Genomic DNA, 22,896 nt, shown 5'->3' with positions numbered 1-22,896 from the left:
CCTTAACATGGTGTTTTACGTCAGTCCACATTCCAGGCCAGAATGCAACATCATGGATACGCTTGTAGGTCTTAAAAATACCTACATGCCCGCTCCAGGGATTAGCGTGGTAGTGGTGGAGAATGGACGACACAAGGCTGTTAGGAATGCACACTGTAATGAACTTGATTGTTCGGCAGGTGAGTTTTGTGATAGAGTTTATCCTCCACTATCTCATATTGATCCTTTAGAGTAGAATCATTCTCTGCAAGTGCTTGAAGTGTGTTTGTGATTACAGGGTCGTTGTGCTGTTCCTCCCAGATTGTGGCTGGAGACATCGGAAGTTCAGCATTCTCCTGTTGGCTGGTGTACAGGCTACAACTGGTGCGAATCCGAGACAGAGCATCAGGTGCCATATTTAGTTTTCCTTTGCGATATTCAATGATAAAATAAAATCTCTGAAGTCGCAAGCCCCACCGGATGAGGCGACTCGTGGTTTTTGTGGAAGACATTACCCATTGTAACGCTGAGTGGTCCGTGATGACAGTGAACAGTTTGTGCTCTAGGTAGTGCTGCCATTTTTCCAGGGCCCAGATTACAGCCAGGCACTCTTTTTCGGTGGTTGAGTAATTGGTCTCTGCTTTGTTTAGGGTTCTGCTGGCATAAGCAATAACTTGTTCCAATCCTTTTTCCTGGCACTGGGTCAGCACAGCACCCAAACCAAGGTCACTGGCATCCGTGTAGACAGTAAAAGGAAGTTGAAGGTCAGGATGGCCAAGAATGGGAGGAGAGGTAAGACAGCATTTTAAATGTTCAAAGGCTTGCTGACATTGTTGTGATCAGAGGAATGAACATCCCTTTGTTTTTCAGTGCATTGATAGGTTCAGCGATCCTGGAGAAGTTTGGTACAAACCGGTGGTACCACCCAGCTAACCCCAGGAAACGCTGGACCTCCTTGATGTTGGTGGGCACAGGGTATTCCCGTATAGCCTCCACTTTACTTGGGTCTGCAGCTATGCCTTGGACGTTGACGACATGTCCCAGAAAGGTTATTTCCTGAAGGCAGAACGTGCTTTTTTTTTTAAATTAATGGTTAGGCCAGCTATTCGTAGTTTGTGAAGAACAGCCTGGAGGTCGAAGAAGTGCTGTGCTACAGATGGGGAGTAAATAATTATGTCGTCAATGTAGACAAAACAAATGTCTCCACGCAATTCTCCTAGAACACTCTCCATTAGCCTTTGGAAGGTTGCTGGGGCATTTTTTAATCCAAACGGCATAACATTAAACTGGAACTGTCCTGATGAAGTTGTGAAAGCAATCTTTGGTTTACTTTCTTGATCCATGTTCACTTGCCAGTAGCCACTGTTAAGGTCAATGGTGGAAAAGATGGCTGCTCCAGATACTCCAAGATCTCAGTGATGTTGGGTAAAGGGTACGCATCATTCTCTGTAATAGCATTAACTTTCCTGTAGTCCACACAAAACCTGAGACTTCCGTCTTTTTTAGGGACCAAGACGACAGCCCATCCTGAGTGTGACGGTTCTACGATGCCAATCACCCTACATCAAAAAGTATTCACCATACCTGCTGTTGTTCTACCAGCCAAAGCCCTGGCCTATGCAGTCGTATTAGGACTGGACTTTATCTTCTCCAGTGGGCTGCAGATCAATGTGGCGGACCAAAAGTATTCATTTCAGGCTAATCCTAAAAGATGATGTAAGCGGGTCGTCAAAAAAATCGGATATAGTCAGCAAATCGGAATTGGGCATCAAGACCTGCAGTGTAAATGCAGCCTTTGTTTCCGACACATGCTGTACGCGGTAGACCAATCACAACAGACTGAGCTGTCTGGCCAATCAGAGCAGAGTAGCTCGCGGAAAGGAGGGATTTAGAGAGACGAGTCGTTTGAGAATCATTGAAAATCTGGTGATGGAAATTAAACCTTTGATGCATGTAAACCTGTTGTAGGAGACTCCAAAAACAACATTAGGAAACTTTAAAATAGCATAATAGTGGCCCTTTAAATGCACTGTTGTGCTAGCCTGGGAAAACCCAGACGAACATCCAGCAAATTTAGATTTGCTCTGCAAGTCTGGCCAAGAGCCCATTCAAGCGCATTTCCAATTTTTACACAGCGAGGCACCAATCACAAACGTTGAGGCAGGCTTTACACGATGACGGTCGCTCTGATTGGTTAGAGGTCTATCCAATTGCTCCCAGAGGCATTTGAGTGACATCTGTTGGTGACGCCCCTTTGGAAATGGGCTGTGAAGGAACCTTCCCCAGACCCAGTTACGACTGACAAGGGTCTGGAGTCTGCCAGCTACTGTTGTGCAACAAGAGTGTTTCAAAAATGCATTAGTCAAAATTATATTCACACAATTGTTTATTTTGTTCTCACTAGTTTAAAAGCACAAAAGTTTGAAAAGACAAATTGCACGTCTACAGCACAAAACAAACATTACAAACCAAACTGGTCTTTATTTGAAGAGGAACATTTAATGCCAATAATATTCAAAGAAAAGACAGAACATCAGAAAAGTGTCAAGTTTTTTTACTTTTTCAGTCCATTTCTGCAACAAACACACACGTTTCCATTGACTTATATTACTTTTACACAGCTAGTCATAAATACTACAGACTAACCCACACAGAAATGAATAAAAACAGTATTTACTTCCACTGAGGACGTCTCTGGGAATGTAAGCAGTGCAGGAATTGAGGGCAGAAAGATGAAACCGTTTGTGCGCTTGTCCTGTCGTTCCCCTGTGCCGTCTGAGGTGTTCTGGTGTTCTGGTGTTCTGGGGTCCTTGTGTTCTGGGGTTCTGGTGTTCTGGGGTTCTGGTGTTCTGGTGTTCTGGTGTTCTAGCTGGCCTGATGGTCCAGGAGTTTGTGGAGCTCAGCGGTTTCGATCCGGACTCCTCTGACGCCTCGGTCTCTGAAACCGGCCAGAACGGGCCGTAGCCTCACGCCGTCCGCTGGAAGGAAGCCCTCGATGGCTTTGCGCAGCTACAACACAGGAGAAGAGCTGGTAATGACTTCAGTTCTTCATGTTCACATCAGAGCCTCTCCTGGCGTCTCCTCAGCTCAGATTAATATGTAAATCAAAGCAAACTGTTGGTCTTTATTTTTTTTAAATAATTCAATCAGCAGTTTATTTGGCAAACCTGAAACCAGGATTTTTCTACAGTAAACAACTGAAAAATACTTTTGTTTTTAATGATTTCCATTTTATTCTCCTATTAAGTTATACAAACCATTTTTGGTTCTTTGAAAGTTCAAAACATTCCGTTTTTTAAATGTTTTTGGTTATGTGACCATTAAGGAAACATTTCATTTCACTCTTTAAAGATTATGGGAACGTTACTTTTGAATGTGCTATGTGTATGTGTCGCGCTGTATGTAGTTTTCACTGTCTTGTTTATATTTAAGTCTTAGTTTTCTTTGTCTATTACAGTAGGTGTGTTCGATAGCAGGTGCTTTCCAATCGCTCTCGCGGTACATTGATGTCACACACCTGTGCACTTTTGAATGTTCCCTGAACGTTACTTTTGAATGTTCTCTGAACGTTACTTTTGAATGTTCTCTGATTGTTACTTTTGAATGTTCTCTGAACGTTACTTTTGAATGTTCTCTGAACGTTACTAATGTAAACCAATGAAGAACCTCAGTGTAGATGATGTGCAGTGTTTTTTTGTCATTGTTGTGCAACTGCTGAACTCTCACCTCTTTCAGTGAAACAACACCGATCAGTCGCCCGATGCCGGTGACGTAGGCGTAATCCAGATTCAACACAGAAAACATGGTGTGAGTCTGTCAGAGAGAGAATGGGATGTTAAATGGGAATGTCCGAGCAAATCACATTTTTTCCTCTTTTTGAAGTTTAAAGTGATATACTGTAACATTCAAAATGCATTTCCTGAAACTAAAGCTAAATAAACAGCACACACACAGTCTGACCTTGTGCAGTGAAGTCCCTTCCACCAGCTGGAAGGGGGCGGGGTCAATCTTGCAGTTGTTGAAGTTCACCTGCTCGTCAAGCTGTGACTCCTCCCACTCCTCCATCTGCGTTCAGAGCCAGAGATGTGAATGAGTGAGTTTGTGTGTGTGTGTGTGTGTGTGTGTCTGTGTGTGTGTGTGTGTGTGTTCAGATGTCCTTACCTCCTGAAGTATGGTATCATCTCCTGTGTCGGGGTAGTCCTGGAGAGAGAAGGAGACACACACACACGTCTTATGACTAAATCGCGTTTTCCACATCACAGAAATCACGAGCCCAACATATGCTACACATGAACACAATGACAACACATTCCAAGCACATCATTGCAATTGTCCTTGCGTTATTGCTGACCTGAATTAAAAATTCCTCTATAATCGTTTCCTCAAAAACAGCGGAGTAAATGTCTAGCACAGCATTAGTGTGTGAGCTGGAGATTCACCTGCAGTGCATCAATGTCAGGCCGAGAACAGCACAGCTTCTTCAAACTGATGCCAGAATCATACGGATCTGAGAGAGGAAACAACAGAAGTGTGTGAATGTCACACACCTGTCACACACCTGTGCAGCGCCACTTTTGAAAACAAAGTTTTGAAAACGGGTTTCAAAGTGGGTATCAACAAAAAAAGGTGAATCTCTTTTAGATCTACTGGCCTGGCAGCAGAATACAGCGTGTGAATGGGAATCGTTTTGACAATGGTGTCGTCTGTACATGGAAAACTCACAGGAAAAAACGTCTCAGTTTTAAGCATATCGTTGTCGTGTAAACTTACCCTTAGTTCTAGTCGTTCATTCATTACCATAGTCCCTAATTAGTCCTCACCTGTTCGTAGTTCTTTTGATTACTTTCCTCATGTATTTAAGCCCTCTGTTCCTTCAGTTCATTGTGACAGAACAAGAAACCTTAAAGGATTTAAACGGTGAATAGAGCGATCGCTCCCTCGAGGATCACATGAGGGACTTTCTTAATCAAGTCGAAGGCACGCCTGCCCGTGGAAGGTCCTCAAGGGAGTTTCGTTTGTTATATGGATTGGGTGCTGGTTAGAAATAACTCTCCACACACCATCTGTCCCGGTGAGAAAGATCTCACCAGCCCCACTCCAGACCCAGAGCCCACCGCTGACTCGGAGCCCGAGCCTGTCCATACAACAGAGCTAAAGAGATCGCCAGAGGCTAATGTCCTCGCGGAGGCCGAGCCCGAGATCGCCAGAGGCTAATGTCCTCGCGGAGCCTGAGCCCGAGATCGCCAGAGGCTAATGTCCTCGCGGAGCCTGAGCCCGAGATCGCCAGAGGCTAATGTCCTCGCGGAGCCTGAGCCCGAGATCGCCAGAGGCAAATGTCCTCGCGGAGGCAGAGCCCGAGATCGCCAGAGGCTAATGTCCTCGCGGAGGCAGAGCCCGAGATCGCCAGAGGCTAATGTCCTCGCGGAGGCAGAGCCCGAGATCGCCAGAGGCTAATGTCCTCGCGGAGCCTGAGCCCGAGATCGCCAGAGGCAAATGTCCTCGCGGAGGTCGAGCCCGAGATCGCCAGAGGCAAATGTCCTCGCGGAGCCTGAGCCCGAGATCGCCAGAGGCTAATGTCCTCGCGGAGCCTGAGCCCGAGATCGCCAGAGGCAAATGTCCTCGCGGAGGTCGAGCCCGAGATCGCCAGAGGCTAATGTCCTCGCGGAGCCTGAGCCCGAGATCGCCAGAGGCAAATGTCCTCGCGGAGGCTGAGCCCGAGATCGCCAGAGGCAAATGTCCTCGCGGAGCCTGAGCCCGAGATCGCCAGAGGCTAATGTCCTCGCGGAGCCTGAGCCCGAGATCGCCAGAGGCAAATGTCCTCGCGGAGGTCGAGCCCGAGATCGCCAGAGGCAAATGTCCTCGCGGAGCCTGAGCCCGAGATCGCCAGAGGCTAATGTCCTCGCGGAGCCTGAGATCGCCAGAGGCTAATGTCCTCGCGGAGCCTGAGCCCGAGATCGCCAGAGGCTAATGTCCTCGCGGAGGCTGAGCCCAAGATCGGCAGAGGCTAATGTCCTCGCGGAGGCCGAGCCCGAGATCGCCAGAGGCTAATGTCCTCGCGGAGGTCGAGCCCGAGATCGCCAGAGGCTAATGTCCTCACGGAGCCTGAGATCGCCAGAGGCTAATGTCCTCGCGGAGCCTGAGCCCGAGATCGCCAGAGGCTAATGTCCTCGCGGAGGTCGAGCCCGAGATCGCCAGAAGCTAATGTCATCGCGGAGGCAGAGCCCGAGATCGCCAGAGGCTAATGTCCTCGCGGAGGCTGAGCCTAAGATCGCCAGAGGCTAATGTCCTCGCGGAGGCAGAGCCCGAGATCGCCAGAGGCTAATGTCCTCGCGGAGGCAGAGCCCGAGATCGCCAGAGGCTAATGTCCTCGCGGAGGCAGAGCCCGAGATCGCCAGAGGCTAATGTCCTCGCGGAGGCAGAGCCCGAGATCGCCAGAGGCTAATGTCCTCGCGGAGGCAGAGCCCGAGATCGCCAGAGGCTAATGTCCTCGCGGAGGCAGAGCCCGAGATCGCCAGAGGCTAATGTCCTCGCGGAGGCAGAGCCCGAGATCGCCAGAGGCTAATGTCATCGCGGAGGCAGAGCCCGAGATCGCCAGAAGCTAATGTCATCGCGGAGGCAGAGCCCGAGATCGCCAGAGGCAAATGTCCTTGTGGAGCCTGAGCCTGAGATCGCCAGAGGCTAATGTCCTCGCGGAGGCAGAGCCCGAGATCGCCAGAGGCAAATGTCCTTGTGGAGCCTGAGCCCGAGATCGCCAGAGGCTAATGTCCTCGCGGAGGCAGAGCCCGAGATCGCCAGAGGCTAATGTCATCGCGGAGGCAGAGCCCGAGATCGCCAGAAGCTAATGTCATCGCGGAGGCAGAGCCCGAGATCGCCAGAGGCTAATGTCCTTGTGGAGCCTGAGCCTGAGATCGCCAGAGGCTAATGTCCTCACGGAGCCTGAGATCGCCAGAGGCTAATGTCCTCGCGGAGGCAGAGGCCGAGATCGCCAGAGGCTAATGTCCTCGCGGAGGCAGAGCCCGAGATCGCCAGAGGCTAATGTCCTCGCGGAGGCAGAGCCCGAGATCGCCAGAGGCTAATGTCCTCACGGAGCCTGAGATCGCCAGAGGCTAATGTCCTCGCGGAGGCCGAGCCTGAGATCGGCAGAGGCTAATGTCCTCGTGGAGGACGAGCCCGAGATCGCCAGAGGCTAATGTCCTCGCGGAGGTCGAGCCCGAGATCGCCAGAGGCTAATGTCCTCGCGGAGGCCGAGACATATTTCAAATGTATCCGGATTAATGTAGACGTAGCCTTAGTTTTCAATGTTTTAGTTCTATGCGTTAATTTGTTAGCATAGTCCCTAATTAGTCCTCACCTGTTCCTCTTTCTGTTGATTACCTCCTCATGTATTTAAGCCCTCTGTTCCTTCAGGTCAGTGTGACAGAGTGTGCTGTCGCTGGGAAACTGCATACTTTAGAGTAAAATATTTGACCAAAAAAAATGCATGAAGCTAGAATAAAACGATTGTGACATTACTTGTAATCTCTTCTTCATCTACAGCCGACTTCTTCAGCACAGGTTTCAGAGGTTTAGAGGAGTCTTGATGAGCCGAGGTGGATGGAGACTCTTCAGTGGACTCTTCAGTGGATGTCTACCACACACACACACACACACACACACACACACACACACACACACACACACACACACACACACACACACACAATGCATAAAGAGTCAATTGCAGTTCAGACTGAATTAATTGCAGGAAATTGTGGGATATTAAAATAAGGACTTTGGAACAGTGCTGACTTGAAAGCACTGCAGCAACAGCTGTTCTTGTTATATCAGACAAGCATTCACCGTCTGACCTGGAAGTGAACCCTGTAGCTGCAAGGCATGCTGGGAACAGGTCCTCCTCGCCGGTCCTGCACTCGCTGCTTTAGGAGCGCCAGCAACTGAGCGCGCTCGACAGAACCCAGCAAGAGCATCGACTCTGAGAGACATGAGGGAACCAAACAGAGGGATCAGGACAGGCAGATATCTATCTATCTATCTGAATGTTCTCTGAACGTTACTCTTGAATGTTCTCTGAACGTTACTCTTGAATGTTGTCTGATTGTTACTTTGAATGTTCTCTGAACGTTACTTCAGTAAGAGATGTGTTTGTACCTGCAGACTTCAGCACAGGCAGCATTTTCAGATTTCCTGAGCGTAGGATCGTGTTAATGTCTCTGTAGGTGGAGTTCAGTGTGACGTAACGAACATCTCTTTCCATAAAGTCCTCCACATGAATATTACACTTCCTACCGTCAGAGAAAGAGGAAATTTCACAAGTCAAGTCAAGTTACCTTCATCTATACAGCGCTTTAACAATATAGAGTTTCACAGCAGCTTTACAGAGATAACAGGAGATTACAGTAACAGTGTTTAGGCTTTACAGCAGCTCTATAATAAAGTTATTGTCCAGATAAAGTTAGTTTTGATTGATTCACTTCCGTTGCAAAACCCAGCAAGCAATAGCCGTCATTACACCGTCTCGGTTAACTATAGACCCGATATAGTCCGGCTGTGAGTAACACACTTCTAGCAAAAATAACCTTGAATTTGGTTACGGTGAAGGTGAAAGCAGAGACTCACTCTCGGTGTCCCCATCGGAGCAGGGGCAGGTACGGCAGCTTCTTAATGCGGATGACCGTGTCGTAGATGGACGGCTGGAGACTCTGAGAGACCATGTTGGCCAGAATCACCGAGATCAAGATGGGGAGAGTGTGGCCAATCTGACCCGTCAACTCCATCATGATCACGCCGGTCGACATGGTGTGCGTGACTCCTGCCGTCAGCGCTGCTGCTCCTGCTCACGAGACAGAGTCATGTGACTGATCACCAAACACAGAGTCATGTGACTGATCACCAAACACAGAGAGAGTCATGTGACTGATCACCAAACACAGAGAGAGTCATGTGACTGATCACCAAACACAGAGAGAGTCATGTGACTGATCACCAAACACAGAGAGAGTCATGTGACCGATCACCAAACACTGAGTCATGTGACTGATCACCAAACACAGAGAGTCATGTGACTGATCACTAAACACAGAGTCATGTGACTGATCACCAAATACAGAGTCATGTGACTGATCACCAAACAAATGTGCAAATGCATTTGCTATTTAAACAACGTGGAGCAGGACGTGAAAATGATAATTGCGGCGGGCTGAAACTAGCAAAACACACTAGCGTCTAGTGGTGTATGATAGGGCCCAGTGTAACTGCTAATGATATGAGCTTGACAACTGCACACACACATCCCGCTTCTCACCCACGACAGCGTACGCTCCGGGCACGATGTGATATATGTGTCCATCTATGCTAACTCCATCCGGAAACAGAGTGGCCATTCCTTCTCCCACCAGACGGCCAAACCCCGCTCCTGAAACACACACACACACACACACACACACACACACACACACACACACACACACACACGAAACAGTTATGACTATTATCAGTGTTGAACACAGTTGGGCTGTGTGGGGGAAATGCCACAGAAAAGACTGATATTTGATAAACACACAAACACATACCAATGACGAATATGGGAACGAAGGACCCGCACGGTATAGGAAGGGTAATGGAAAGTGCAGACATCCAGAACTACACAACAGACAACAGTAACACAATTAAAGCACAACAACACACACACACATTCACAAATACTGAATATATTAAAACAGCAGTTATTATTGTCATTATAGAGTCTTTTAAAGTACAGGGAATAAAGAAGAGCTTCAGTCGCGGAGGTTTGGGGACAAAACTGTTTATGAATATGGCATAAATATGGCGTGTGTTTATTTACCTTCATTACGACGAAGATGGTGAGGATGATGAAGACGTTCGCCTGAGGATGTTTCCAGGCCGCTAAGTAATCGTCGTCATCAAAGTCTGCCACGATGGAATTATTTGACCAGGTGCGATTGTCAAAGAATGAAAGTAAGGATTCCCTTTGGGTAAGCTATGAAGAGGAAATGATGTCATAAACAGGAAATGGTTCTATATAAACCAAAAAATGGTACATTCATTTAAAAGACTGGTTTTCATGTTTAAATTCAGTGTGTGTGTGTGTGTGTGTGTGTGTGTGTGTGTGTGTGTGTGTGTGTGTGTGTGTGTGTGTGTGCGTGCGTGTGTGTGTGTGTGTGTTACCTTTCCAGCCATGAACTGCCCAAAGCCCGGAGGGAAAGTGAGCGTTGAAATCAGTACAGAGACCAAAGCAGAATACAAGAAAACACTAGACAGAAAACACATGATTATACACACTGACACTCTCTCTTACACACACACACACTCCCACACGCACACACACACACACACACACACACACACACACACACACACACACACACACACTCACACACTCACACACACATGCATACACACACACACGCATACACACACAAACACACACACACACACGCACGCACGCACGCACACACACACACACACACACAGTCAGGTCACTCACTTCTTCATGAGGAAGCTGTTCGTGGCTTTCTGCTTCTTCACGAACAGAGTAATCTTCCCATACAGATACACGAAGAAGGCTCCCCCGAAGCCACACACTATCCTGAGGAACACAACGTGTGTGTGTGTGTGTGTGTGTGTGTTAGAGCAACACAATGATTTTATCACAACAAGAGGCATTTTAGAGAAGTATCTCCGGCAGGTTTGCACTGTTTTGAACTGAAAAAAGTGACAAAAATCTGCTAGTGCCACAACACAAAATTATACTATGTATGTACCTTAGTGTTGCCAAAAACTTGTTCAGAATTAGTACTAAAAGCTATACAGCTATAAAGTATATATATATATAAATAAAGCTGTAGAGTATATATATATATATAAAGCTGTAGAGTATGTCCCTGACAGTAAAACCACACTGACCCCATGGCAGCGAAGGCCGGAAGCTCCTGCAGGTCGAAGGGATAGTCCAGCCGGTACTTCGTAGCATAAAGAGCCGTGAGCGTCTCTGAGAGAGAGGGAATAACTCAACGCAACATCTGTTGTGCAGTACATGCACGTTACAATTTATATGAGGAGGTTTTAGGTACTCTAAATATTCTTATAAAACAAATATGAGCCCCTACCGGTGTTAAAAACGCCGTAACACACAGCCGTATCGCTTTATTAAAGCAGCACTGTGTAACTTTTCTTAGTTCAAAATGTAAATAACTAAAAAATTGTGTGTGTGTGTGTGTGTGTGTGTGTGTGTTACATCAACTCGACTTTAGGAGATGGAGAACTGAGGGATTTGAAGGTTGTAAGATGATGGGGTTTTATTACTCTACAGGAGAGTAAGGTGTTTATTGCACAGATAAACGGTCATATGTAGCTCTATAACAGAGTTCACTGTAAAGCATTATCTATTGTGAAAGATCATATTCATACGCACAGTCATGCAGAGCTGAAGCACAACCACAAAAATGTTCTTCAACTAAATATGTGCAGTTTTGTTTTCTACCAGCCAGACTAGAGGGCCAACAGTGACATAGTGTACCTTTAATATACATTTACAAAACACACACCTTCCTCTCTGTTCCACACGGGCAGAAGCCTGAAGATCAAGGAACCAAAGATAGCGGACAGAAATCCACGCCAGTAGTTTGGTGCGACAAAAAACCTCGAGGTGACCTCCATGCTGAACAACACTCCTGAAACACACACACAGCGTGGTGTCCATGTTTCATGGGGGCTTTCCATAGACATAATGATTTTATACTGCACAAACGGTATTTTCTACCCCCCTACACCAGGGGTAGGCAAGTTCGGCCCTAGAGAGCCGCTGTCCTGCAGAGTTTGGCTCCAACACTGAAAAAAACCTCACCTGGCTATAGCCTTAGTAATCCTGAACTTGCCTACCCCTGCCCTACACTAACCCGACCCCTAACCCTACCTAACACGCACGCACGCACGCACACACACACACACACACTGGCGGTCACTCAAGGCGAGTATGACCTCTGTTAGCTAGTCTCCTGTGGGTCTTCAGATGGCTCTAGAGGTCCTCCGTGATCCTCATACGGCGTTGCAGTGTGGGTAGGGGAGAGTGCTGACACTGGTGGTGGTTGAGCCTTTGTCTTTCTCCTTGTGAAGCTGTTGCTTTGTCTTGGGAACACACTGCACTGGACAGGAGCTCCTGTCAGAAATAGAACCACACAGTACCACAGACTGCTGCGCCTCCTGTCCAGTGCAGTGTGTTCCCGGTTGCTCAATGTGATATGGAATTTATGCAGAATGGCCTTGATATTGTCCTTGTAACGTTTATAGTGGCTCGACGACCTTCCTTCAGCTGGGAGTACGTGGTTTGGGGAGACGTGTGTTGGACATGCGGGTGACATGGCCTGTTTCGCGGAAGCATGGTAGTGGGCTTGTGTTTAGTTACGCACTTCATTGCTCCAAGCGTTGTTTGTTTTCTTCTTATTTATTTAAATCCAGATTATTGATCTACAAAACATCGATTGAAATTAAGGTACAAATTATACAAAACGAAAAAACTTCAAACTTATGAAGTGGTCAAAACTCGTCTCCGACCCAATCCATATCTCCCGACATATTGTATTCAATCCACTTCCACGCCCTTTAAATGTATCCCATTTTCGATATTTTCTTTATTATTTAACAGATTACATTAAAACAAATTGAAACTAAAATATGAAACCAAATAAATGTACTTAAATGGCTACAACATGGCCTGTGCATTAATGTTGGTACTGCATGATTGTAGTGGTGATGCTGGTTCCCCCAAGACGCTGATGTTGGTGCGTCCGTCCTCCCAGCTGATCCTCAGAATCCTTCATAAGGATCTTTGATGGTATTGTTCCATGTCTCTCAGGTGCCTGCTGTAGATGGTCCATGACCCGGCTCCATACACAACGGAGGACAGCGGTTCTGTTGACCAGGAATTCTGTTTGGGCTGTTAGGACTTCGAAGACTCTTTTGCTGAGTCTGGCGTAGGCTCCACTGGCAGAACTCAGTCTATGTCAGCTTCTGAGGAAAGAAGGCTGCTGGGGTTGGGGAAGTGGTCCACATTTTCAAGGGTGGGGTTGTCCACTTTTATGGTGGGCTGGGTAGCTGGCAGGTTGGGTTGGGATTGAAATAGGACCTGGGTCTTCTTGATGTTTAATTTTAGGCCCAGGGCACTGTACACCTTGGCAAAGTCATTCATGAGGGTCTTCTGTGGAGTGTGCTGGGATGAAGTTATCGTACACATACTGAAGCTCTGTGATGGGGGTGTAGTTGACTTTGCTCTTGGCCTTGAACCTGTTCAGGTTGAAGAGTCTGCCATCAGTTCTGTACATGATTGGAATCTCCTGTGGCACCTCTCCACCAATGAGGAGGAGTATGGCAGCAATGAAGATTGCGAACAGGGTGGGTGCGAGGATTTACATTTAATCATTTAGCAGACGCTTTTATCCAAAGCGACTTACAAGTGAGGAAAGCAATAAAAGCAATTAACTAACAATAGGACATTAACATGCAAGTGCTGTGACCCTTCCCAGTTTAGTCTAACGCAGTATACGCAATAAAAATTATATATATAGAGAAAATAAAAGAAAGTGTTAGTATTAATGGATCAAGTGTCGTTTCTTGAAAATGGCTACGAACGCAGCTCGTTTTTTTCGAAGACGCATCTTTGTATGTATTTCAATCTCCACCCAAACTCCCAGCTACCTAGCCCACCATAAAAGTGGACAACATCACCCTTGAAAACATGAACCACGTCCCCTTCCTCGGCAGCCTTCTTTCCCACTTTCTTTTCTTATATTCTTATACACTTGTCATCACAGTTGTATCTTAGTAGTATGCTCCACAGAGCCTGGCGGTCTACCGTGTCAAAAGCCTTCGTCAGGTCTATAAAAGCCATGTACATCTGCTGCCTTTGTTCACAGCATTCTTCATTGTAGTTGGTGTGCTGTGGAAGTCATGTCTGCTGAACCTCTGGATGGGCAACACTGTGATTCTGGGAGAACTCCCTTAGACAGTGGTAGCAGTCGGTTTGCACGGACACAAGCAAGGCCTTTTCCTTTTGTTGACAGGAGTGAGATGCCCCGGTAATTCCCCTTCTTGAGTATGGTCACTATTAGAGTGTCCCTGAGCTCTGAGGGAGGTTTCTCTTTTTCCAAGACCTTGAGGAGTAGAGCATGCATGCAATACAGAAGCTCTGATCCACCTTTCCTTAAGATCTCAGCTGGGATCCCATCTGGACCGGCGGCCTTGTTGTTCTTCAGGCTCCTGATGGCGTCTTGAACCTCTGTTATAGTTGGAGGTTACCATATAGGTATAGTTGGTCCCATGTCTTCTCTAATGGCACTTTAGGGGATGTGTTTGGTTCTTGGAAATGCTCCTTCCATTGAGCGTTAAAGGACTTGTCCTTCAGCAGCTTCTGTCCGTTCTTTTTTTGCACAGGGGGTTTAGCCCGTGGTAGCTTGGACCATAAGACGGCCTTGGTAGCACTGTAAAAGCGTCTGGTTTCACCCGAGTTTGCCAGTCTCCGGTTTTCCACAGCCTTTTCGGTCCACCAAGAGTTCTTTAACTAGTCTCTGGACATCAGCTTTGTCTATGGAGCGACACATCCTTATGGCCTTGCAGGTTACATCATTTTGAGTCATTCTCATCAAACCAGTCCTGGTGTTTTCTGGACTCGTACCTAAGGATGGTTTTGCAGGTAGCAAGGATGGTAGACTTGAGCAGACTCCAGTGCCCTTCGAAGTCATCAGGGTGTTCTTGTTGGAGGCTTTCCCAAAGAGAGGTCTGAAGTCACTCTTGGATGACAGTTTCATCCAGGCTGGCAAGGTTCAAACTCGGTTGGATCTGCTTCTTTTGAGCTCTCCACCTCCTCTTGAGTTTGATTGATATTGTGGAGCGGATGAGGCGATGATTCCAGAGGTCATCTGCATCCACCATGGCCCTTGTTCACATCACAGTAGTCCCTGGCTCATACATTGACAAAGTCAATGAGATGCCACTGTTTGGAACCGGGTTGTCTCCGAGATGCCTTCAATTAGTTTTTCTGGTGAAAGAGTGTGTTAGTAAAGGTGAGATCATACTGAGCACACTTGCTGAGAAGCATAACTCCATTAAAGTTGATGTTCCTGATGTCTTCATTTCCTATAGTGCTCTTCAAGGTGTTGATCCCTGCCATTGAAGTTTCCTAGGAGAATAATCTTATCTTCCCTGGGGATTCTCGACAGTGTCTCGTCTAAGCAGGGTAGAAGGTCTCTCTAAAGTAGGAGCATAGGCGCTCACAACTGTTGCTATCTGGTTGTTGGCAAGCACTAGACGGATGGTCATGAGATACTCACTAATCCCCACAGGAAGTTCATATAGGTGGCTGATAATGTCAAATCCAACACCACAGATCCTGGGCTCATCCTGGGGATCCTGGGGAGAGTGTAGCCATCCTTCTCCTCGTTCAGTTTCGTCTCCTAGTCGAGGTTTCAGAAACCTGGTATCTTCTAAGTTCTCTAGAGATGATTGCGGTTCTTCTCTCCGGTCTAATCATAGGACTTAAACCGGGATGTTAGTATGGATTCCAAAAAGACGTCCCAGTCTTGGATTCCCAGTCTTCCCAGTCTTCCCAGTCATCCCAGTCACACACACACACACACACACACACACACACGCACACACACACACACACACACACACACACACACACACACACACACACACACACACACACACACACACACACACACACACAGTTATTCTCACCTCCAATAGGAGAAGCGAAGCAGCACCCAATTCCAACAGCACATCCGACCGTCAGCATCTCCTTGTTTCTGGCTTCATTCTGTTCAACACACACACACACACACACACACACACACACACACACACACACACACACACACACACACACACACACACACACACACACACACACATTTTGATTAAACTTCTTTACTGTCACCAGGGTCCAATTTCAAAACAGTTTTAAAAGGATGAATTATGAGTGTTTAAGCTTTCGAATGACACCTAATTTATGATCATTACTTAGACATGTGATAGGGGGGAAAATGCTTTAACACCGTCTTTTCATAACAATACATTCAATTCAATTCAAAACAAGCACAGATCACAGATCTGTGTTGGCTAGATCTACTGTAGGGAATGCTATAATAATGTTTTAAATACCTTATAAATGCCACTGAAGAGCGACATGAACTTGGAGAGAAGAACAGCACACATACTGCCGATGTGCACGAACGGACCCTACAGAACACACACACACACACACACACACACACACACACACACACACACACACACACACACACACACACACACACACACACACACACACACACACACACACACAATATCACAACAAGCTCACCTGAAAATAAACCCTGTAAAGCCTTGACACATGAAATTGTTGAGTACCATACCCATCATCGCCACCAGAGGGCACTCTTTCCATCTCCAGTGCTATCATTACAGTAACACCGTGAGTGAGTGAGTGAGTGAGTGAGTGAGTGAGTGAGTGAGTGAGTGAGTGAGTGAGTGAGTGAGGGTGCGTGTGTGGGTGGGTGTATTCACCTCTTTGCCCACAGGTAATTCACTTCCAAGCACAAAGATCAGACTGATGACTTTGGACACTAGTGTTCTGAAGGTCAGATACTCCGGCAGCATGACTCCTCTCAGAGCCGTCTTCATCTCAGGAATACCTGATCCTAAAACACACACACACATCAACCATGAGTTGTGAGGAATTACAGAAAGAGTTCATCACATGTTTCTCAGCTCAAATGTCCTCATTAATGTCCTTATACCTGTAGATCAGAGTCAAAGCTATCAGAAAAACTCATAAATTATGTTTAGCTCTAAATATAATGATGGATTGTGTGTGTGTGTGTGTGTGTGTGTGTGTGTGTGTGTGTGTCTCACCAGCGGCCTGAGGCGATACTATGCTCACGAATCCTGTCGCGAAACACATGAGGATCAAAGAATAAGCGACCCATGCGAAATACTGCAGGAAAACATGACTGTCCGAAATATTGTAGATCCACCTGTGCGCTAGAGAGAGAGAGAGAGAGAGAGAGAGAGAGAGAGAGAGAGAGAGAGAGAGGGAGAGAGAGAGAGAGAGAGAGAGAAGTAATGAACATTTGGGAAAAAAAGGCTTTCCTTCCCTAGAGTTAATCAGAGGGTCCAAGACCCCAGGACTTTTGTCGCACTTGTACCATGAATACACACACAAAAAAATTAATGGATTTGAGGAGTTTTGTGGTTGAAATTGAAAACAGTAACAAATCCTTCTCTTGCGCGTCAATTTGAGCCTCTTAGGAATGAATGGATGCGAGGGATGAAATAAAATATGATTTTTGGACAGAAAAAAAAAGTATAATGTTAGGACTTCAGGTCATTTTGACCCACGAGGGAAAGATTTGCTAGAAAGTGCGAGGGAAGGATGAGGGTTAATGTCACACACTCACCGTCTGTGAAGAGTGTGACTAAGACATCCATGACGAAGCTGATCGTTGCCAAGATGAAGCCCAGGATCATGATGAAGATCCAGTCCGCTCCGACCAACGACACGAAGAGCCGCTGAAAGTGTGTGACCCGCACTACAGAGAGGAAATACATTACCCATAATGCTTCAGTGCACACCTGCAGACTCCATAGACTCAGACTGCATTACTCATAAAGCCCAGACCAGTGCTCACAGGAGACTAAAGTGAGCAACAAAGTGAGTTTCTTCTTTAAACGCTTGTGTTCCAGTATATAGTGAGTACTGAGTATATAGTGAGTATATAGTCAGTACTGAGTATATAGTGAGTATTGCGCCATATTGCGCCAGAACGCCCACCACACACCAGCTTACTGGTGGAGAGGAGACAGTGATGAAGCCAATTAGTATATGAGGATGATTAGGAGACCGTAATGGACAAAGGCCACTGGGCAAATTTGGCCAGGATGCCGGGGTTACACCGCTACTCTTTCGAAAGACATCCTGGGATTTTTAGTGACCACAGAGAGTCAGGACCTCGGTTTAACGTCTCATCCGAAGGACGGATATATAGTGAGTACTGAGTATATAGTGAGTACTGAGTATATAGTGAGTATATAGTGAGTACTAAGTATATAACTGAGTATATAGTGAGTACTGAGTATATAGCTGAGTATATAGTGAGTACTGAGTATATAGTGAGTATAGTGAGTACTGAGTATATAACTGAGTATATAGTGAGTACTGAGTATATAGTGAGTATATAGTGAGTACTAAGTATATAACTGAGTATATAGTGAGTACTGAGTATATAGTGAGTATAGTGAGTACTGAGTATATAACTGAGTATATAGTGAGTACTGAGTGTATAGTGAGTATAGTGAGTACTGAGTATAAAACTGAGTATATAGCTGAGTATATAGTGAGTACTGAGTATATAGTGAGTACTGAGTATATAGTGAGTACTGAGTATATAGTGAGTATAATGAGTACTGAGTATATAACTGAGTATATAGTGAGTACTGAGTATATAGTGAGTACTGAGTATATAACTGAGTATATAGTGAGTACTGAGTATATAGCTGAGTATATAGTGAGTACTGAGTATATAACTGAGTATATAGTGAGTACTGAGTATATAGCTGAGTATATAGTGAGTACTGAGTATATAGTGAGTATAGTGAGTACTGAGTATATAACTGAGTATATAGTGAGTATATAGTGAGTACTGAGTATATAGTATTAGTGAGTATATAGAGACTCCACACCTCCACACTGGTGACACGGACTGAGTTCAGATGGGTTGGATGTTGGGTGACGACGGTCTCTGCGAAGACGGCCTGCATCTTTCGTGTGAATGCCTTGTTCCTACAGCACAGACACAGACAGAGATCCAGCGCTGTAAAAACTGTAAGTACTGAGAAACAGAACTTACAGAAAATGCCTTGAAATCGCCCTCTTATTTTTACTACATACTATTTTTTACTAAAACCCAGACAGGGTTCGTACAGATTCTGTAAAATGCAATTCCAGGACTTTTCAAGCTCTACTTTTGGGGATTTCAAGGACTACAATCAGCACTTATCAAACAATATTTGTATTTTTAAAATATTTTTTATTAGTTTGTTTTTATTACTCACAAAAAATTTATTAATTTAAATTTTGCCTGAAAAGATTATATGTTTTTTATTTATTTATTATTATTAATAATAATAATTCAAGCACTTCTCAAGTACCACTTCAAAATAAAAGTCTGTTTTTAAGGGTTTTCCAGGACTTAAATTTCAGAAAGTCAAAAAAAATTACACAATAGAACTAAACTTTTTCTAAACACACACATTGCTTTCTGAAGACAGTAGGCAGTAGAGATTGTTTTAGTTTTTTTGCAGAGAAACCCGTCAAAAAATCATCTTTGTTCTGACTATGTTAAACTCTCAGACACTGCAGATGTTAAAGCAAACCAATATCTTGAAACCTGTCACATATTAATATTTCCAGTGGTTTGGCATTCGAATTGTGATTTTTAGACTAATAATCATGAACCGTGTTTACACTTGTCATCAATAGCAATGGATAGTTATTATAAAAACACATTATAGTTCAAAGTTTGTGTCTGAGATAGTCACCCTAAATTACCATTCTGTCATAATTTTATTGTTTTTTACCTTGTAAATGTAATTGAGTGAAAATAGAAGTAGAACAGATCACACAGATAATGTACATACCCAGAGTTTACTTAAAACTACCATTGTTACCATAATAAATGAATGTACGAGTCATTTTGTTTAGTATTTTTAGGGTGTCCTGTTGCTCATACCAAATAACCAGTTTTACTCATTTAGCTCATCTGAACTCTGCACCATTGATCATTATTTTCCTGTTATTATTACTGTAAAGCTGCTGAAACTATCTCTGCTATAGAAATAAAGGTGGCTTGACTTGACTGGTGTTTTCACAGATCATGTGGTTGTTTTGTCAGGTTTACCTCACTTCTGTGGAAAAATTAGTCCTCATACTATAGCTAGTAAACCCAGATAAAATCTCGCTGAGAACCCGGTTCTGTTCGGCAACTTCTGCCTGTTCTGAGTCCGTTTCTAATCTCTCCAGAGTTACGTTCAGGTTACGTAACGTACGTACACGTGCTTGAGCCTGTACGCTACCAGCGTAACGCGCGCGCGGGAAGCACATGCACGTCATCACGCCTGTGCTGAGGAGAGTCTGTCAGTAAATAAAGTAAGTTTGTCCGTTATTTTGCGGATTAATCTTTCATATCGATGCATTCAGTTAAAATAATTAAATACACGAGACAGGGCTGAGCGATATGACGATACTGTGGCGACCATGTAAATTGTGGATCGATCGTTTGTGTCACGGTATTATTTCCACTCAGGTTTATTATTTATTTCCACACAGTAATGTTTGCGGGACTGCTTAACGCCATTGACACGAAAAAAAAAACATAGTTTAATGAGAAAATAAGTGGTGGTATGTGTGTGATATTATTAAAAACACTAATAAACCGCGAAAGAGACTTCAATACTTAGGCTAGTAGCTAGAGCTATTGATATTTGCTACAGACTTGACATTTGTATGAATTCAATTTATTTTTATTTGCTGTTAACAACATTATTTCGAGTAAAATAGCATATTGTGATATAAAATTGCTCATATTGTGATATAATATTTTGTCATATTGCCAACCCCTATTGTTTTGATAAATGAAAATACTAGCCTATTGAACGAACTATTTAAGTGGGTTTATATATGTATGTTTGCTATTATTAACATTAGGGTTTGATATTATTGCACTATTCATAGTCTGTGACTGTGAGAGTATGGCTATAAAAATTATCTTATTTTACATACAAAGCACATTTATGTGATTATTGATGCACTTTAATGTTATTCATCCTTGACCATCTGGATTTATTTCACAAACTTATAACAGACCTGTGCCAATAATAAAAAAATATGTCATAATTTTTTACTTTTTATCTAATAAATAAGTATGACTTGGTATAACAAAATTTACAATTTTTTATGTCATTGTTTTTGAAGTCGTGATTTTGAAATTTCATGTGATAAATGTGACAGTATGTCATAATTTCAACTTTTTATGTAGCCTAAATTTTGACTCAAGTCAGAATTTCGACTTTTTAATTTCCTAATTATAAAAAAAAAATAAACTTAGTATAATGGAATTTTGACTTTTTATGTCATTGTTTTTTAAGTCATCATTTCACAATTTCATGTAATAAATGTCACTTACTATGTCATAATTTCGACTTTAAAAGTCATAATTTTGACTTTTGAAGTCAACTTAGTGACATAATTTTGACTGTTTATGTAATTATGACTTGTCATAATTTTGACTTTTATAAATGTCATCATTGTTTTTAAGTCATAATTTCAATTTAGTATGTCATAATTTAGATCTTTCATCTTATGATTATGGATTAGTATGTCATAATTTAGAATTTTTTATTTACTAGTATGTAACATTTGTGACAGTATTTCAAAATTTGTTACAATTATGATTTTTTAGTCAACTTAGTACATCATAATTATGATGAATTTATAAGTCATAATTTCGACTTTAAACTCATAAATATGACTCAGCATGTCATAATTTCGATTTACCAAAGCATGACTGATGAAATGGCCTACAGAGGAGTCTATCAGTCGAAAGTAAGTTCCTGATATTTATTTTGTTTTATTGCAGATTAATCTTTCATATGCATTCAGACTCAGTGAATATTATTAAACATTTAATACAGTTTCTGCAATGCTATTTATCACCATCTCTTCTTCATCTCTTGACAGCGCTTGCAGACAGAGGGTGTAGTTCCAGCATCTACCAGCAGGGGCAAACACAGAGAGATAGAGACACACTTACCAGATCACTCTTGTCTTTCCCGTCCACACCCATGATGGAGATCTCTCACACACACTCCAGTTTGTGTCGGTCAGTGCGTGACAGAGTTGGAGAGGTTTTATATGTGAAAGAAGTGTGTGTTGTGCATAATATGAGAAGCTCCGCCCACTGCGTATGAACACGAGTACATGAGTACACGAGTACTCAGAAACCACAGCAGCGATCAATCATCAAAACACTTCATTTGTAATATTATGATTGGCTTTATTTATGTAGAATCAGAAATATCCTAACATCCGCCTCATGTCTGCTAATAGAGTTAGGAGCTGAAATATTCAGTTCACGTCTTAACTTTTGCTGCCAAATTTTCACAATTAAGTTGTGAATTAGCTAAATTTAATATAATTTTTCATACTCTCATTTTCAACCTGTACTTTTCCATGAATATAAATCCACCCAGAATGAAATAGTTAAAGCACAAAGAGTTCCTGAGAATGAGTGTGTAAACACTGGAGGAAACACTGCTATCGCCCGTCCAGAGACTCCTAACAAATCACTGTTTATGGACACGCGACACCAACACAACTTTATTTATATACTGATTTCCAGCTGAAGGTGGAAGTTGTTTGGATGGTCAACAGTCTGTGGGAGTGAAGCTCCAGTTCCTCAGCAAAACCAATCTAGCTTACTGGAAAGATTGACCAATATGTGACCGTGGAGCACAAACCCAGTCTGGAGCCGCACGGGTATATCTGTGGCAATAGCCAACTATACACTGTATGGGTCACAATTATACATTTTTCTTTTATGCCAAAAATCATGAGGATATTAAGATCATGTTCCATGAAGATATTTAGTAAATGTCCTGCCGTAAATATATAAAACATGTATTTTTGTGAGTGAATGCAGCACAATCGTGAACATAAATGCACAACTTTAAAGGAGATTTTCTCAATGTTTACATTTTTTTGCTCCTCAGATTCCAGATTTTCAATAGTTGTGTCTCGACCAAATATTGTCCTATCCTAACACACCACACATCAATGGAGAGATT

The 22,896-nt window shown here is 43.9% G+C and overlaps 1 protein-coding gene across 1 annotated transcript; it reads right to left on the bottom strand.

Moving 5' to 3' along the window:
* Positions 1 to 2,348: 2,348 nt before the first annotated feature.
* clcn2c (chloride channel 2c) lies at positions 2,349 to 22,228 on the bottom strand. Its single transcript, XM_079611146.1, has 23 exons — positions 21,864 to 22,228; positions 18,736 to 18,835; positions 17,454 to 17,585; positions 16,909 to 17,037; positions 16,561 to 16,694; positions 16,156 to 16,233; positions 15,733 to 15,811; positions 11,544 to 11,669; positions 10,903 to 10,987; positions 10,484 to 10,585; positions 10,165 to 10,249; positions 9,821 to 9,976; positions 9,549 to 9,618; positions 9,281 to 9,391; positions 8,596 to 8,809; positions 8,128 to 8,261; positions 7,827 to 7,951; positions 7,492 to 7,606; positions 4,419 to 4,486; positions 4,141 to 4,179; positions 3,940 to 4,044; positions 3,706 to 3,792; positions 2,349 to 2,988 (listed from the first exon to the last, which is right to left on the bottom strand). The coding sequence occupies exons 1-23, from the start codon at positions 21,894 to 21,896 to the stop codon at positions 2,845 to 2,847; spliced, it is 2,451 nt and encodes an 816-aa protein (XP_079467272.1). The 5' UTR covers positions 21,897 to 22,228; the 3' UTR covers positions 2,349 to 2,844.
* Positions 22,229 to 22,896: the final 668 nt, after the last annotated feature.

Source organism: Phoxinus phoxinus (genome assembly GCF_949152265.1).
Source record: "Phoxinus phoxinus genome assembly, chromosome: 4".
In the NCBI taxonomy this organism is placed as follows: Eukaryota; Metazoa; Chordata; class Actinopteri; order Cypriniformes; family Leuciscidae; genus Phoxinus; species Phoxinus phoxinus.
This window is presented reverse-complemented; position numbering and strand designations above follow the sequence as displayed.